This window comes from Lepisosteus platostomus, chromosome 18 (assembly GCF_059453375.1).
Source record: "Lepisosteus platostomus isolate fLepPlt1 chromosome 18, fLepPlt1.hap1, whole genome shotgun sequence".
In the NCBI taxonomy this organism is placed as follows: Eukaryota; Metazoa; Chordata; class Actinopteri; order Semionotiformes; family Lepisosteidae; genus Lepisosteus; species Lepisosteus platostomus.
Window position 1 is genome coordinate 218,406 of NC_142628.1, and position 18,458 is coordinate 236,863.

At 37.9% G+C, this 18,458-nt stretch overlaps 2 protein-coding genes across 7 annotated transcripts in view; one reads left to right on the top strand and one right to left on the bottom strand.

The window, feature by feature from the left end:
- LOC148645399 (ras association domain-containing protein 8-like) overlaps positions 1–2,438 on the bottom strand; it is a 55,311-nt gene extending 52,873 nt beyond the window's left edge. For 2 of the 6 annotated variants that reach the window (XM_088611665.1, XM_088611661.1), the window contains exons 1-2: positions 2,273–2,438; positions 1,508–1,605 (exon numbers count right to left, since the gene is read on the bottom strand). The gene's annotated coding sequence lies outside the window, so the exon portion shown is untranslated. Of the gene's footprint in view, positions 1–1,507; positions 1,606–2,267 lie in introns of all 6 variants that reach the window. The other 4 variants (XM_088611663.1, XM_088611658.1, XM_088611664.1 and 1 more) reach the window with 2 other exon arrangements.
- Positions 1–18,458, top strand: part of LOC148645401 (uncharacterized) — a 37,530-nt gene that overhangs the window by 11,168 nt on the left and 7,904 nt on the right. Inside the window, exons 2-8 of the mRNA XM_088611848.1 lie at positions 4,219–4,345; positions 8,200–8,310; positions 12,643–12,741; positions 13,746–13,855; positions 15,120–15,292; positions 17,208–17,301; positions 17,716–17,902. Coding sequence (XP_088467974.1) covers positions 4,219–4,345; positions 8,200–8,310; positions 12,643–12,741; positions 13,746–13,855; positions 15,120–15,292; positions 17,208–17,301; positions 17,716–17,902 — 901 coding nt within the window. The remainder of the gene's footprint in view (positions 1–4,218; positions 4,346–8,199; positions 8,311–12,642; positions 12,742–13,745; positions 13,856–15,119; positions 15,293–17,207; positions 17,302–17,715; positions 17,903–18,458) is intronic.

Sequence of the window (18,458 nt, forward strand, 5' to 3'; positions counted from 1 at the left end):
TGCTTGTCAATTTTTTACTGTTCCTAGATTTTTTTAGGAATTTTTCAGGATTTTTTTGTGACAGACCTATTGCATTTTAAATAACCTCAATAACAATACATATAAGGCATAAAAGAAAAGGCACAAAATGAATTAAGCAATATTACAGCAAACTTCTGGCAGTCACAGGTGATGTTTTACTAGCCTAGCAGACTACTTTACAAGCAGAATTACAGCACTTACAAAGTTTTACATTATTGGTAGGTGCCAATAAAAGAAAATATATGACTACAAGCCATTACAGTACAAAATGCATTAATAAATTCCAACAAGTCACAGTGATATACAAAAAAAGAAGCACTGCAGACTACAACAATATTGTGTATGCACACAAGAAGAGGACGTACAAAGAAGTAATGTGGACAACATTTGTGGATGTGTTATTTTCTAGTGAATTGTAACAAGCAAAATATACAGTGCCCTTCAGAAGTACTGGCACAGTACCTCAAAGTGAAGCAATTGTATTTACAGTATGCTTGTGAGATTAAAATAGACGATAAGTGTTTTAGTGTATGTTTTAGTTTGGGAAATTCCTTCCATACATTTGATCTTTACAACAAAGACATACTTCATGTCCAATCCAGTGATTTCAAGTGATCCTAAGTACTCGGACAGTTTAGTTTAAGTAATTTTAGAGTTTAATAGTCAATACTTTGCTGCAGATTCATTTGAGACAATAACTGCATAACTGCATGAAGTCTTTGACCTACTGAGCTCAGCAAACCTCTTGTGAAATAATCCGAGATGAGCTTTACCAAACCTTTTCTTAAGGCACTTTGAGTTTGTGCTTATTCCTGGGTTTTTGTTTTTCTTATTTTAGTGTATATTGGATCAATTGGATTTAAAACAGGAGATTGAAATGGCATCTTTTTTCCTTATTTTCTCTTGATGAACCCTTCCTTCACATTGCCAGTATGTTTTGTCACTGCCACTGCATAGCAAAGTGCCGCCCAATAGGTATGGAAGCATTTTCTTCTACATTAAAAGACAAATCGCTTCTTTATGCTTCAGAATTCATTTTGCTTCTGCCAACGCAATACTTTAAGAACATCATCAAAAAATTCAAGTAAGCCAGTTCCAGAGACAGTGGTTGAATTCTTTAACCTGACCAGCAGGACACAGAGACCTAACACGAATAGTCCAAACTTTGGTGATGTATGTTTGGGAATGCCAGAGTTGAACCACAGGAGGAGGAAAACACCTGACAGGGGCCAGCACTTGAAATCTGTCGGGCACAGAGGCAGTACTATGACTTCTAGATTGCTGTGTAAAGAATGCCAGCTTTTAGAATTTTCCCTGCCAGCTTTTTAGAATTCATGTAAATTTGGAGTTCCGATGTGATGGAGAACAAACAGTACTTTTTAAACATTAAGACAGATATATGAAGACACATTGATTTTTGCAGTATTTACAGGCATGAAATTAACAGACAAAGCCTTGTTTCAGCAACAAGTAATTAATCTTTTACCTTTTGAAAGAAATGACATCCAAATACTGGCTCACCATCAATAGCACTCGTATGTTGAATAAGAACTTTTATTGCATTCAGAGCAATCTTTCCACCTGCTGAAACAATACCTTAAGAGTTATTAAAGTAAGCCTGTTATATTTTAGCTACCGATATGTTGCAAGTGGCTTTATCAAAGGTCAACACACATTAAAAACATGTCAACTTAATTTGAAAATTAGAAACAATAAATGACTATTCGTTGGAAAATGTATACATACGATTATTTAATATATAGTGTTTTTCAAGGCAACGTAATTACCATACTATGGACGGGACCACTCTTTCTTATTCATTATACTGAATTGATTAACGTCTGTCAATGGGGCAACCAACAAAATTGATGGTCAACAGAAGAGCTGGGTAAACACAGCCCCCTGTACTATCAATTCCGTTAAACGGCTCTCTTAAAACTATAAACCGCACTTGGAAATAGATGCTACTCGTATATTGTAAAGTAGATAGGAAAATACACTATTTTGCCCTTGTGTTAATAAAACGTAACTCTTCTTAGCTAATTATTTAAATATTAGAAACATTTACTATTTCTATTACTCGATACTGTTTGCTTGCATAAATTTGAACCGTTGTTTGTGTAACTTGTTAGGGAGTGTTTTTTCGCGTTTAACATATACGAAATACACGCAGCAGAGTTAGATCTGAGAAATTATTAAAACTTCAACATGTAGCTTTTCCAATGCGTCATAGAGTGCAAACACACCTTACCATTCCGGAGTTTACTTCTTTTCTGTATTTTCAAGGCTGCACATCCGTTGTAGCAAATTTTGTCATTGTCTACAGACACATGTTGCTTCTCGACGTGTTTTGAGAGAACCAACTTTCTCCCCCAGGCTGTTTACAGACTTTCCGCATTATTACTCGGAGTACAAAGGCTTCAGGCACCGCAGCATCTTAAAGGGACCGATGCACAGACTAGCCGCAACCTCCGATTTTTAATCAGGTGGAAGCTTTATTTACGCTGCAAGTCTAGAGAATCGGTGAAAAATACAATTTCCCTCTAAATAATGTGATTTTTGGTTCTTAAAACCTTGAATAAGACTATTTGCTGAATTATAAGCATTGCTTTTTCTTTTTTGCTATGGAATTTTAAGTACTTCTTTTTAAAATAATATCCAACACCAATAAGGTCTAGATGAAACGTCTCAAAGATTAAAATAGACAAAATACACATCGGTTCAGCCTAACCTGTCGGGTTTTTTTTTATTTCCACACAATGGGATTGTAGAGTAGTCGGACTCATCCCTATCAGCCCAATTTCAAATTTACCTAATTTAAATAATTTCAGTGTTGTGAAAGTGTAATTTAAGTTCTGTTAATTTGACACCAAAAAAAAACACGCCCGGTAAAGTTCATTTAAGTATTTAAAGTTCTTTATTATTTTGGTCTATTATAGCTAAAACAATCAGTCTTAGGAACAGTTAACGAACAAAAAAACGGATGGAATCTGATTTAAAGTTAGTTGTTAATTCGGTCAAATTGCTCCAAATTTATAAGAAAATAAACCTGGTTACTATATCAATAATGTCTTTATATTTATACAGATTTTGATTTATGTCCTAAATAATAAATCAACAATAATAATCATTTGACCTATTGTACTGGTAATAAAAGATCTCATTCAATTTGTTGATGGTATTCAATGCTGTTGGTCTAAAAATAAATGTTAAACAGATAAGACTAGGCCATGATTATTTGATTAATTGTTGGATCAATGTTATTGGACTTACCAAACTAAACCAATAAGCAATATTATATGGCACTATGATTATATGGCACATTTTGTGGTCATATTCCCCAGTGTGTTGACACTGAGTCAGGCTGGTAAATAGGATACAATGATACATCATTTTTAAATCTTTACAAAAATATTATTATTAATTTATATGGCTAATGCGTTTATTGAAAGTGGCTTGTATTTTATACATATAAGATTACCTTATTGGTCATATACAATTTCTTGAAGTAGGAATTTGTCTTTTCGCATACCCCAACTTGCTCTCCATGAGACACATAGATAGGGAGAGAAGCTTGGGGTCAGAGCGCAGGGTCAGCGGTCAGCAGGGTTTATACGGCGCCCCTGGAGCAGTTGGGGTGAAGGGCCTTGCTCAGGGACCCAGCGGACTAGGATTCCTCTGCCAGCCATGGGATACGAACCGGCAACCTTCCAGCCACAGGTACAGATCCACCGCATCGCCCATGCACATTTTACTGAAATAGTCTGAATTAAGTTAGAGTCCAGTCCAATATATGAACCAAACCCAAAAAATATCCAGATTTCTGGTACTGGTCAGAGCACAAAGAAGTACTTTATTTTTTATTCTAATGTTTTAGACTTATTGTCACAGGGCTAGGTGACAAAACTGGAGGTTTTTGTGGGTAGTCAGATGTTAGTTTTTCTATTATATGGAATCAGGTTTGAAATGCTATTCTAAAACTATTCTATCTTACTGTGCTATATTACTAGCACTAGAGTGTGCTACTGTATCTTCTATCCTCACACATGCAAAGCCTCCACTGCAGAGCTTAGCTTTTTAATTTGTTTCCTGCAGTTTATTTTTAACATCAAAATGAAGGAATCATCTGTAAGTCAGAGAAGGCTTTCAAAGCACTTGCCTTTAATTCACTGGTTATTTCCTGTTAAATGTCTCTAGCAACAGGTTCCCCTCTGCCTCCTCCCATTTTGGATCCTGCTTAGCAACCATCAACAACTTATTAACACACATCAAGTCCTCGCAAATCACCAAACACAGGGGAAAGAGCATCATATTCTCAGAAGTGGTAAGTGTACAGAAAAGCCTTTGTAAGTCTTTACTGTAGTTCACCACATGTAGATTAATTTAAACAATAATAGTCATATTATAATGCTAATAAAAACTTTCTAGGTAATTCTGAAGAGCAACTGAGAATTTTTAATTTGCACCATGCTTGTAATTTGTATTTAAGATTTCACCAAGGCTTCACACAGTTTTACCACGGTACACTAGAACAGGCTTCATGAAGGGAGAAAATGAACAATAATGTTATCTGCATGAAAATAGGATTAGAAACATAAAATAATATAATACTATAATATTGTACTATAATAAAAGAGCTAGCTGTTTTAGGGAATAACCATTCATAGATGAATGGAAGTATAGCTAATAACTAAAATATTTATTTTTGTTTGTGTGTTTAGTGTGTTTCTGCAGGGTAAAATGTAATAGAGACTAGGATTATATCACATTTTCCATCCTTTTTGAAAAAAGAAAAATCAGACTCTATAAAGTGAAAAAGAAACATAAAACACTGTCTGCAATAAAGCTTGAAAATGAAAATTGACTAACAGTACGTGACAGCTTGTACTTCCATTCATTGTTCTTACCAGGCAAAAAGAACTGGAAAGTACTGTGATAGTAAATACGGTGCTTTGTGAATGGAACTCACAGTTTCACAACATACTGTAAGCAGTAAAAGAACTCCAAGTTCAAATGTCTGCAATGAATAATGAAAAACTGCAGCATATCTTGGTTCTCACAGGGCAAAGAGCACGCTAATAAAAGTTAACAGACCAAAATTTAACAAAATATCCGTTATCTGTTTTCCCATGGAAGGGTATGAGGTTTTTTAAAGCTCATTGTACTTTGATGACGAAATCCTTCCCAGAATTTTACATCTTTAAATGGGTTTTGTTTGGTTGTCTGAAATGCTGTTATCATGCTTGTTATCTTATAGGCTTTCAGGCTGTTCACATCTGTTTGCAAACCTGCTGGCTTATTTAAGAAAGCAACAGTAAAAATGTGAGTTATAGGCCCCCATGTAAACATTACAACATCCATAAAACTGGAAAAACATTCCTGCACAAGCTGAGTATCTGCAGAACATCTAACAACCTGTTCACTTCTGTCCACACTTTTTCTAGTGCCCACAATCTGCAAACAAGTGCCTTCCCATTAAATCTCAGCTTTGTTATCTGATACTGTTAAGTGCCTTTTCCTTAATTTCCATGTGTGCATACTGGGGCCACATAGTATATTTCATAAAAATTAAGTGGTCAAGTTTGGTTACAATTTACCCCTAGGAAAATGGACATTATTCTTGTGAAAGTTTTATTTTTTGTGATTTTGCAGTCCTAGGCCTGCTTGTTTTGTGAACAAATTGTGTGGTTCAGAAATTTATTTTTCAAAGGGTGTGCAAAGCTTTGCCCACAAGGAATGCTGGATTTATCTGGATTTATCTTCTGATAAAGAAGGGAAGTGCACATAGTTGAAAAAAAGGTTGTTTGACTGACAGTGAGAGTGCAAGAAGCCAGCATTCTTTATTTTCCTTTCCACTTTGCAAAAAGTAATGAGAAACTTTATTTGTGTTTTCTTCATTTAAACAAAGTATTTTAACCTCATCAGTGAAGCAACAGATTTATCAACATGTTGTCAGCCCCTCATGTATACCACTTAACCAGCACATTGTCTCAATGAAAGGTGCATTTTAATGAGAACGAGCTGGACTGACAAATTAGGGGCCACTGAAGAGAAAGGAGTAGGTTCAAATCCCAAGTGGGGGATACTTTTGCAACCACAAGCAAAGCACTGCACTTCCTTTCTGCACGAGAGTGCCCAGGTGTACGAATGGGCACTAGCAGAAGCTGCTTTGGGGTGCGAGAAAACCTTGTTTCATGTGCCTGAGGCGTAGCAATGGCAACCCATGTCACACACACTGCAGTTCAGTGCTTGTGCTGATACACAATGAAGACCCAGCATCATGTATGACTAAATTTTATGAGGGATGCACAGCATAATTGTATTCAAAACAGGCTTACACCAGGAACAGTTAAAAGTCACTACATTTTTTATAGTTATTGGCCACATTATTAGTTTTCGTCATTTTTACCCATAACAAATGAACGTCAGAATGAAATCAACCGCACATCTTCTTTCTTTCAACTTGCTACTAATAGGTAATTTTCAAATATTGTGAGCGTCATACCTGTATAGCAAAGACACAACCATAAAAACAAAATGTTTGTGATGCCTCTAGACCTTTACCAAATGCTACAGTATGCATGTTAGATAACGCAGTTAGACATATTTCATTATATAAGCCAAACAAATTACCCATCCAGGTGGCTAATTAAATTTTGCTGCAATATGAGACAAACCTTTTATGTGTATAGTAAAAGCTTTCTCAGGCAATGTACGCTTGCCTACAAAATATGTAAAATCACTGCAGGGGCACTGTGTCTTATCACAACCCTTTGTCCAGGCATGTCTGACTGGCTTTCAGGGGGTGTGACCAGCATACAATCCCATCATTCATAACCACCAGCTCCCCATCCATTTTGTCAATCATTCATGTTTTATTTTGTACAGCACCCTTTAATCATGGGATCTGCTGCAAAACACTGTTTCCAAAACTGACCCTGAGGTACATACCAGAGAATCCAGAGAAAAGCTGGAAAACATTTCATCATATGATTAAGTATCATATTTGAAGTATCATATTTCTTTAGCTGACAATCTATTGCCTTCCAGTATTGTTTCATTATTACAGTAATATCAAAAGCATAATCATACTGTATTTGCCAATATAAACAGGCAGTTGACATGCTTGAAAAATATTACTTCAGTTGGCCGTTGTCAGTCCATCAAAATATTCAATCATTAATTAATAAAACATTAATTAATTATTAGCATAATCATTATACATACTGTTAAAGGTTTTGAAGAGAATTGGTGGTCATGACACAGAAGAAGCAAAGCAATTGAATCCTTCCATCCATCCATTTTCTAACCTCTTTATTGAATACGGAATCATGAGGGAGCCTGAGCCTATCCCAGCATGCAACAAGCAAGCACAAGGCAGGGCACACCTGGGACAGGACACCAATCCACTGCAGGGCACACTCACACCAGGACCAATTTTCCCAGAAGCCAATTAACCTGCCTGTATGTCAGGGAGAACATACAAACTCCACACAGATAGGTCCAAAACTGAACCCAGAGCTCCAGCACTGCGAGACTGCAATGATAACCACTACACCAGGGTGCCTCCCCACAACTTAATCTGTAATTCCATGTTAAAAGCAGTGCTTGAGTCAGTCATCCTGTCCCTAGGGAAGTGACAATCAGATAGTGCTGAAAACAAGCTGCATTCTTCTAGGTGACATTCTGACCTTTGTAAAAGCAAAAACCACATTAAATTCTTTATTTCTAGCGTAGAACTATGAATATTTGCTAGATATTATATTTTCAGTATCTCAATTAAATATTCAGGCTGCCTGGCTAAAATGACTAACTTTGCTCTTTCCCTCAAACTGAATGATTGACTTTTCAGTCTTTGCCGGGAAATTGCACTTAGACTCTTCAAGGTTTCAAAGAAAGAGGTGGTTCACAAGTTGGGAGGTATTTCTTGAGGATTAAGAATCATAGCACTTGCTGTAGTAAGTAATCTAATGACTGAGTGGATTACCTGTGATGAACAGGCAGTTTCTTGTCAGACACATTCTGAAGGTTTACCATAGGTTTTGCTCCAGTAAGTGTAAAGAATGAACCATTATTATCAGTGCTCAGTGCCACTCAGATTAAAACATATGAATAAAGTCTTTGCTTTCTGCTTTGGGGCCTTACAAAGGATTTTTGTTGTCTCTTTTTTTTCTTAAGAAGATAAGGGCAAAGATGGATGGTAGGCAGACCAGCCTGACAGAACAGCAGAGGCTTCAGTTTCAGCAGATTGCCAGTCTGCACAGTCAAATCAAGCAAGTGCAGGCACGGGTATGTGAAACAGAATCGCATCTTTTCATCAAGCCAAACAATCCCACACCATAAAAACAACAAACATACATCATTCAAATGACTGTTCAAGCACCTTCAACACTTCCTAACCTTATATTAGTTTAATGTTACAGGTCTGCCATGTAAAAAACTGCTTTTTTCCTGCTAACCCCCTGGCGTCTTGCATTTTTCCATAGAAAAACTACATGACTGTTCAAATTCACAACACTTTGATCATTTTACCTTATGAGAAACAAGTCTAGCAAATGCAGAAAGTTCCACCTCCGGTGCGTATTGCCTCCTCAGGACACCACTGGCAAAGAGAGTTTTATAAATAAAGTAATGATGGCAGTCTCATGATGGCAAAAATGGAGCACAGAGACTCTCCACACCCTATAAAGTGAAAAATGAGCAAATGAGACCCTCCATCTCAGAAGGTTTAAACAAATGAGTTAGGGACCCTGAAATATGACAAAGGCCCCCACAAAATAAATATCAGCAATCACTAATAGCAAAACCTTGTGCTAGTCCTGTTGGCAAACAGTTTTGTATTGTTTCATAGAGAGCACATCATGAATTACGTACCTGTAAAAGCGTATTTTGTTAAGAAACGGTCACGGGCTGTAATGTTCCATAAATCCTCAGAGACTGTCCAGGGTATCTTCAGAAACAAAGAGAAACTTTTTAGCCCAGATCTAGTGGTGTGTGAAATTAATGCTCTCAGGCAGCGAATTTGCTCTGATAGTGCTTACACTGGCTTTGTGGACTTGCAGGTCTGTAATTACAGTATGATTTTGCAATGTATTGTAGATGTATTTATAATACTAACAGGCTTATGTTTATTTTTAGATTTTAATAGTAGCCTTACTGACAGATATTTCTGGAAAAAAAGATTTTCTTCAGTAAAAGAGGGTTGAAAATCAGCACTGTAAATCCTAAATATAAAGTATGATTTAGTATATAGTTCCTATCTCTTCTAAATGACTTCTAATTTGATATTAAAACTGAGTATGATTGACTCTTGACAGATTTGAGGTAAGCTTTGACAAAGTGAATGATACTGTATGTGCTTGAAATTTAAATCAATTAAATGTCACCCTAAAACTATACAATTTACAAGTATTTATTAATTGACAGCTCTACACTATAAGAAACATAGAGAAATGTAAATGAAAGGCTTATTTAAAACACAGTTTTCATAAAATGTAATTATTAAATCAAGTATTTCTGTTATGTTTGAAGTTTCTGCTAAAGAACATTCTAACAGAAGGAAAATGCAACAGATTTTTAGAACCGTTTTATGATGACCAAACTTTGCTCCATATTTTGCAATGGAACTGATGGACAAATAAAATTGATATTTTTAAGTGTAATCCAGATGTAGCTTTTAGAACGTTAATGAGAATTATTTAAGGTTAAACAAAAATGAAGTAAATTGTTGCCCCAAACTTTTTAAAGCTTCAGTGTTGACAGTAAAACCACTCAGGTCATTCAGATAGATCGTGCTATAGCTCTGAGGTGATACTACAAATGGTCTGGTAAGGATGAGGGTTGTTTCAGAAGCTTTTGTCAATGTTATCTTACTGGTTTGCCCTGTTGTGGACAAATGACTCAGTCTCTGAATTAGTGCAGGCTGCAATCTGATTTGAGGTGGTGTGACTCCAGGTTCATGTTTTGTTTTGAAATTCCCTTGACTTTGAGCAAAGAAACACCACAGCCCATGTGCCTGTTCTCCCAGTGTCTGAAGTCTTACTTGAGGAGCCCCTGACAGGATCAGACTTGTCCAAGAATTTGTTTCAATATGATTTACACCTGTGTGCACCCTCTATGGCCCTGTGTGATGAAGGGTTTGTCAAATTAAGAAGGACACTCGTTGTGTACTCCCACAATCACACCTTACAAACTGCTCTATAAACTAGCTGAAGATACAGTGAGTCTGACAGTTGCCTTGTTATTCTGCAACTACTGCAGCTTTATTGCACTTTGATTTTTTTGGCAAAATATGTAAGCAAAGCTCTGCCCTGCAATGGGCTGGAGTCTAGGCTGTACCCTGCCTTTCACCGAAGCTTGCTGGGATAGGCTCCAGCTCCCTGCAATGGAATAAGCCATTAGAAAATGGATGTAAGTAAGCAAAACTGCATTTGTAACTATCTGAACTAGCTTTTATGGTAAAAGGAAAAAATATCGATGGTGAAAAGAAGCAGGAATAGTGCCCTTTTGCTTTCTTATTTAATCTGGTAAACTGAGTCAGACAATTATTCTTAAACCAATTGCCACAACACACCCAAAATATTAATGCAAATTCCTATATACAATGCAGTGAAATAAAAATGTAGTTAAACTAAGAATGGAGAGCTATAACTAATGGATAGTGAGAACTATGTCCTTACAACGGTCAGTGAGTTAGCCAGACTCTCAGGCCCAAAGAGGGCCAGTATCCAGTGTTCCAAGTTCCTCTGGGACAGAATTTGAGTCATCAGATATGCTGTGTTCTTGCCACTGGCAGTGCCTGTTTAATGTTACATAATCATGGGTATTCACACAACAATGGTGAGAGAACATTTCTGCTGCTATGCAGAAAGCTCAGTCTTAACAGGAACTGTGTAATGACCCTAAAATAGTTTTGCAAGAGCTGTCATTTTCCACAATAAAGCCAGCTATCATTTTCAAAGAGAAAACTTCCAGCCGGTCATTGATTTGTACGTCTCTACAGTTTGCTTATGTGCTTTTGCCTGAGAGACACTCATACTGTAGGTCTAGTGAATAAAGCTCTTTCATTTTTATTCAATTCATCTTTTATTGTGTGCTGTGTTGGACTTTGAGCAAACGGTGACTTGAAGAATCCAGAAGTATTCAAAGAAGTCATCCTAGACAATAACTAAGTAGAGAAACTGAGACATAGATTGAAATGAGTCTGCTTTGAACAGTGCTGCAGGTAGATTAAGCTGCCAGGGCATGTTGTAGAATCTGGTCCATTGATTTGCTTTAATGAATATATTGAAATTATCACAAGAGCAGTAAACCACTGGCACACAGTGGGCAATGGGAAGAGGTTCTTATATGTAACCTAATGTCCTGATTGTGACATCTGAATGTAGGCCTGGAAAGAGAGCTGTGAATAACAGGGACAAACTGGGTTTTCACAGAAGAAAAATCTTCTACAGTACCTGTTTAAGATGCCTTCCGTCTTCAAATACACTAATGCACTAATGAGAGAGTTCAAATGCACTTGAGTCATGTGCGGTATTCCAGCCTGTGTAGGTACAGTACACATTCAAATGCCACCATTCAGAGATCTTTATTCAATGAAGCTCTGCTAATCACCCTGTGAGTGACCAGCGAGGGCTCTGCAGGTGTTGCTCATCCCAGACATGACCGAACAGATCTGGGATAACACATTCCCGTTGACATCTCACTCTGACATGCTGCCAGCTGGCACAGGCAGTGAGCCAGGTGGTACGCCTCACCTGTGAATGATGGCTGTCTGTTGTAAGGATCAACTCTGCTCTCAACCCTGCAGCTCCTCTGTGCCTCAGGCGACATGTCTATTAATATAGTCAGATAAACTGTAAGGAAGAACCTGTCCTGCCACAGGGGAAAAGGTTCATTTTCATGACTGATCAGACTGATCTTAATGATTGACTTCACCATGATCAAATGGACAGTCAGTGTATTTAAAATATCTTTATATCCTTTTCCTGATCTGCTCTTTCCTACAACTTTATCACTAAGTTATATAGAACACTCCTTAGTCTTCATGGTTGAATATTTGCTTGAAATGCACTACCTAATGAGGAACAGACACTGATATACTGTATGTTCTAAAGTCATGTGAGCCACTATTATTGTACACAGAGTCACTAGTTAACTAGTGGTTTAACTTTTTAAAGTTTGTGCACCTCAACTAATTTAGGTTGTCATAGCAAAGAGAGACACTTCTTATGCAATCACCATATTTTCGTTTTTGATCATTCTTTGTGGTTTTTGCTGACATTCACACCATGAAAGTGATTTTGAATTAAAAGTCTTCACTTTAAAAATGTGTACACATAATCTGTTATTCAGCACAATGGGACAACTTTTTGAAAGAGGGTGAACACTTTTGCATGACACTGTACATTGAATTGGCTGTTTCTAAACTTGACATACAGTAGCCACTATAGTCCCAGCCAACACATGGGGATCTAACTATTTCCAACTGATTTTAGGTTGCCGTTTGAAAAAATGAAATTTCAAAATCAGACCATTGCTCTGTTAGTAGAGTCTGGCATTCCTACAACAGCTTCTGTGAAAACTCACATTGCTTATAACGTCCTATTTAATCAAATTCAGATTCTGGGAGAGGAAGTGAACCGAAAGCTGCTTGCCCAAGCATTCAGGGAGCAGTCCTGCCATCACAGACAGCTGGAGAAACTGGAGTCACAGCTTCAGGTGAGTCTGACCTGCCCATTTGATGACAGCAGTGCAGCTTTTAATGACACAGTTACCCTGATGCAGTTAGTGTCCTTCTCTGTCACTGCTGTGAGGGTTCCTATGAAGTTAAGGAGAGCTACTCCACTGAATGTAATAACAAATTACAGTACAAATTGAAATTAAACAAGCAGCTTCACAGTCTAACTATGAATGTAATTAATGGAATAGACAGCTGTTCTGTTTCCTTTAAGAATACACTAAAAATAGTTTAGGATCTCTCAGACTATTGCAATATCAGTAGTTATCCATACTGTAAGTTCGACATATTCCAGCACAAATAATTTACTGGGGCCTTTTTATTTGTTACATATAAAATAAACAAATGCCAGTTTTTGTTATAAATTTCAGAAAGTCGTTGACAGGTGAATATTCTATTTTTCTATTGTTCTTCAGAACCTACACACACAAACCCATGTGCCAGCATTAAGGTTCTTGTCACATACTGTGCCTCAGTGCATTTACAGTGCTGCACATTTTCACTTCCTTTCATAGCCCTTGTTGGCTTGTTCCCTTCATACATAGTTCTGTGCTGCTGTGTCCTTTTGTTCTATACCTTAGTTATCAGAATTTTCCTATGCTGAGATAAACCTTCAACTCAGCAGTTTGTGATAATTTGTCAAACCACACGAATATATAATAGGAAAACTTGAAAAACAGGGCACCTCAAATGTCAGAAATGCTGCCTTGGATTCAGTTCTGGATCTGGGTGGCATCTGTGTGGAGTTTGCGTGTTCTTTCAGAGTTTCAACCCGCAGTGCAAAGACATACTGGCTTCTAGGAAAATTCATCCTGGTGTGACTGTGTCTGTGTTTGTGTCTGTGTGTACCATGAGATGGACTTGCATCCATCATCAAAAACATATCCTTTATTGGATATTGGGTTTCTATGAAATTATTCTGTGTGCATATTGTAGTTGCACAAAAGTACCATGGTTCAAGTAGCTTCTCTTTATTCATTTTCAGACTGTCCAGAATGAAGTCTACCAGCTGATTGGAGAGCCTGGTTTGGTTCTGTACAGCAACTTCTTAATGACTCCAACCCAACTCTCAACAGCATGTCAAAGTGTCTTCAGGTTTTCTAAAGCTGAAAGGGCCATTAATCACTTTGAACTGTGGTTTACAGTCACCAAAATGTTTCAAACTCATGATTGTCTTGTCAAATTAAAAGTGTTAAATGTGGCAATGGCAATCATGGGAAGTTTTGTGATGCAGAAATTAGGGAAAATGTGCTTTGTATCTTATGAAACTTACAAACTACTCCATTCTTTGAATGAGACATAAAATTGAGATCCTGCTGTAGGACAATTGGAGCACCAACTTTTGATATGCAATTCATTACCTGCATGTTGTTTGGGACATCTGTGAAATGACTAATTGTTGTAGTTCTAATTTTCTAAATTTGTCTTCCACAACATTTTTAATTTAGTCTGATTTATACATTAAACAACAAAATACTTTTTATATTTAGCATAGGTTTTGGCTAAAGGTTTGAATGTTAACATCCAAAGTAACACAACTACAGAGGAAAAACTTAAGTTTGAATGCAGATTGTACACTACCAGCAGCAGAATTCAGGCAAAATGCAGAGGACTTATGTAAGAATTGTTTGTTTTGTGTATCTGCTACAAAATAAGATCTGCATTCATGTTATGCAGTTCAGATGATCTTTCAAAGAATCTTGGCCTTCAGACATGGAATCAGATATTAGAAAACAGATTCCACAAGAAAAGGTGAACAAGAAAAGTAGCTTCAGCTACATTATGATGAATATCAACTGCAAACAATAACAGGAAGAGTGCCACATAGGAAAATACAGAACTTAATTCCATGATGAGAGTTGAAACATTAACACAATGCATTGTCTGTTGTGCCTTTTCAGTCATGTGTAGATGATGACATTCATTGAATCATTGATTTCAGTAACTCAGGAATCAGTGTTAAAGGCTGACTGACAGGTCCTGGGTGACTTCTGAACTCTTCCTCCAGCTCCTAGAGCTCCTGTGTGACTTCTGAATTGTGGTAGTTTCTGAAAAGGAAGGCTATTATCCATCATTTAAATTATATATCACTGAAATTTCACTTTAAATGGCCAAGCTTCACATATCAGTAGGTGTGAGTGCTGCTGTGGGATTTTCAAGTTAAAAAAGTCTCTTTCAGATGCTGTGAAAAAACAACAGTGCTAAAATCACTGCTTGGGTACGTCACTCAAACTGTCGTAGACTGACATAGACTGAATTATCTTTACCTCTGTTAACAAAGTTATGTTCCTTCTGCCAGTCTTCTGAAGCTCTTTAAACTTCATGGGGTTTATTGATAATTATTTTTATTTTTTTATAGCACACAGAAACACTCATCTAGTGCTTGGGCAAATGACCAACACATGGTAACCACTACTGAAGCTGAGATGCCTGCAGATAGACTATCTGACAAAGGGAAATCTGATGGAAACAGTGAGCCCAGCAACTCTATAACCTCCTCAACTCCATATATATCCTTAAAGGACCATTCAGGTAAAATGTTTTATATAAACCATTTATATTGAACACAGAGAGAACATCCATCCATTTTCTAACTGCTTTATCCAATCCATTGTCGCAGGGAGCCAGAACCTATCCATACAAACAATAGACGAAAGGCATGATACACCAGTCCATCGCAGGGAGCCAGCACCTATCCATACAAACAATAGACGAAAGGCAGGATACACCTTGGATGGGACACCAGTCCATCGCAGGGAGCACACAGGCACATATACAAACATTCACACCAGAAGCCAATTAATCTCCCAGCATACTGTATCTTTGGACTGTGGGAGGAAACTCAGACAAACACAGGATAGCACCCCAGAAATTGAACACAAGGCCATAGCACTGTGAAACAGCTATGCTAAATACTGTGCCACAGTGAAAACAAGTATTTAAACAGAAAATTCATTTAAGGCCTGCACTGCAGATGGAATTTATGAACACCCCCATTTAAAGAGTTTGTTTTCGTGCCAAAAGTAGGCAACTGGGTGTTTTCAGACCAGACTAACAAAGGGGTTCGGTTGGGATTAAAAAACATTAGTGAAAGTCCAGTGAAGAGCAGCAATTCTGGGGGCTTAATTAAAAGGAAATTAATTAAAACTACAGGCTGTAGGAACTTAATCTTTTTAGTCTCAAACAAGATATCTGAGAAGTGATCTGATCAAGGGTTACACTAATTTCAATTTCACACTAGGGAAAGAAAATGTTTACACAGAGAGATATCGATGTAAGGAATGCAATACAGAGACTCAGAGTGGAACTATCAGATTTTGGTGTGGTGCTGTGATAGACACTCAGCCTGTAGGAAAATAAGACAAACCCCATAGGCAGAAATAGGCCTGTTCTCTCCCTCAGCTTTTCTTAAGAATAAGTATCCAATGATGCTGTCACAGTGATTGCACTGACAAAATGTAACCATTCTGTACGTCTTTCTGTGAGAACAATGTCGCAAATGAAACCTAATGTACCTTAGGCATATTTGAATCTCCACCCAAACATAGAAGATTTTATAGCTGCAGGTAGACAATGCACATGTCATGCCTGAAGATCATTAGTCATCTGGGAGTGTCATTGAGAAGGAGCAGCTCGAGGCTCAGTGGCACAGCCACACCAACCATCTCAAACACATCATCACATATTTCCAAATGTGATCTGTTGCAGAACAACCCTGAAACATGTGCAGGTAGGTACCAGACACACTTTGATTGTGATGCAGTGAGTTGGGTACAGTCTTGATATGGAATTGCTAGCCTGGAATGAAGTACATTCTATATCCAATTTAACACAGATTAGCTGATGAAGGAGAAAATAACATCCTTTATTCATCTCAGTCAGGACTGCCATCCATTTTGTCTGTCTATCCTGAATTAAGGCAGCTGTGAGGAAGGACTTGATTTTAGATTAGGTAAGAAAGCCACAGATTTAGAAAACAGCCTACATGCCTCGGGTGACTGATGAAACAAGCAACCACTGGGTGATCTGGTTCAGGAGCGTCTCCTCACACACCATGCGTGTGCAGGCCTGGGCAGAGGCCAAGATACAGGGAAAATAAACAAATGAGAGAAGGGCTAAAAATTGGTTGCTAAAAGCTAATTCATCAGAATATCTCATTCTGAAGAAATGACATGTCACATTAATTAATTTTAGTCTCCCACCACCATTTGAACAAAGAAACGTTTTCTAGTCTCCACTTCTAATTGGCTCTGTTCACTACTAAATAGATGCAGTTCCCTTAACTTGTATCGCTTGTTGCTCTTACCTGTATCAAAATTTTGCATTTTACGCTGAGAAATTAATCCAGTCATGCCTATTCTACAAGCATTTTAAGAGACAACATTTCATGATTCTGAAGTTATCTGAAGACAACACTGACATTCATGCTGGATCATTTAATTTTCAGATATATTCTGTCAGAGGATGTCCTTGTCTACACCATCAAGAGCTGAGGACAGCCCATCTGATGAAAGTACTGTCAGTGCCAATTCTTTCAGCAGGTCTCAGGAAATTCTCAGCTTCTACCTTTGCTTATCTTTATAGGACAGACAGTATTTTCCTAAAGGCTTTACTGAAGGAAAAGGCAAGATAATTCATTTTGGGGAGCGCAATGGGCGTTACCATCCATAGTGCAGACATGAAAATTCACAGCCAAAACATGTTTTCTCTCTTCTCTGGAATAAACCTATTACTTGTTCCTTATTAAAATGATATATTTCTAATTCAAAAAGACAAAAGGACCTCCATCCTCACATAGGTACACTATATTATTCAAGGCATATTCTTACTCTTAACCCCTTGATATTAGTTCTTACACTGGTTATTACTATTTGTCTTCATTGATATCTATAAAGCAGGTTAGAAAAACAGCATTACTTTCCAAACTCCCAGTTCCCATCCTTCCTTGCCTGTAGCTCAGTGGGTTTGCTGGAAGTGAAGGAAGTGAACTCTGCTGGACACTTCGTCAAGCTGCGTAACACCTCGCCGGACAGGAACACAGACCTGGGAGGCTACATGCTTCAGCAACGAGTCGGAGGGGCTCCTGTCTCGCTGTATCGCATCCCACCTCACACGTGGGTCCCTTCTGGCCAGTGCATCACAGTAAGTGGGCGCTGAGTGAGGGCAGGTGGGAAGCTCACTGGAGGTGGTATTCAAGTTGGAGTTTGGGACCCCCTAGTGGTACTCAGTGGTAGTCCAAGAAAACCTTCCAATGAGGCTTCGCCTGAAAAAACCCGAATACAGTGTCAGCAATCCGCTAATCCGTTAACAGAAGTTGTTGATTACAGCCATCGTTGAGTCCCAACATACTAAAACAGTGACAAATGACAATATTCCGCAAAACAAAACTCTTTCACTACAGGTGCGAGAAGTCAGAAACTGTCTTACACAATAAATTAAGAAGGATTTTCAGAAGGTTAGGCTGAGAATCCCCAAAGTTAAAATTAGCATGGACACTGGGGTTCACACGCCTTCTCTTCTGAAAAGCGCCGAAGGATCTTTAATAAACTAATAGTCAGGACCTTGGTCAGCACTTCCTACAGTGTACCCTGTCACCATACTGGGGCATAACTTTGAAATCTCTGGTCCAGGGGGAAGAGAACCACCTGCTGGTCCATCAGCACCACTTAAAGCTGCAACCTGGTTTTCCTTAGAGTCT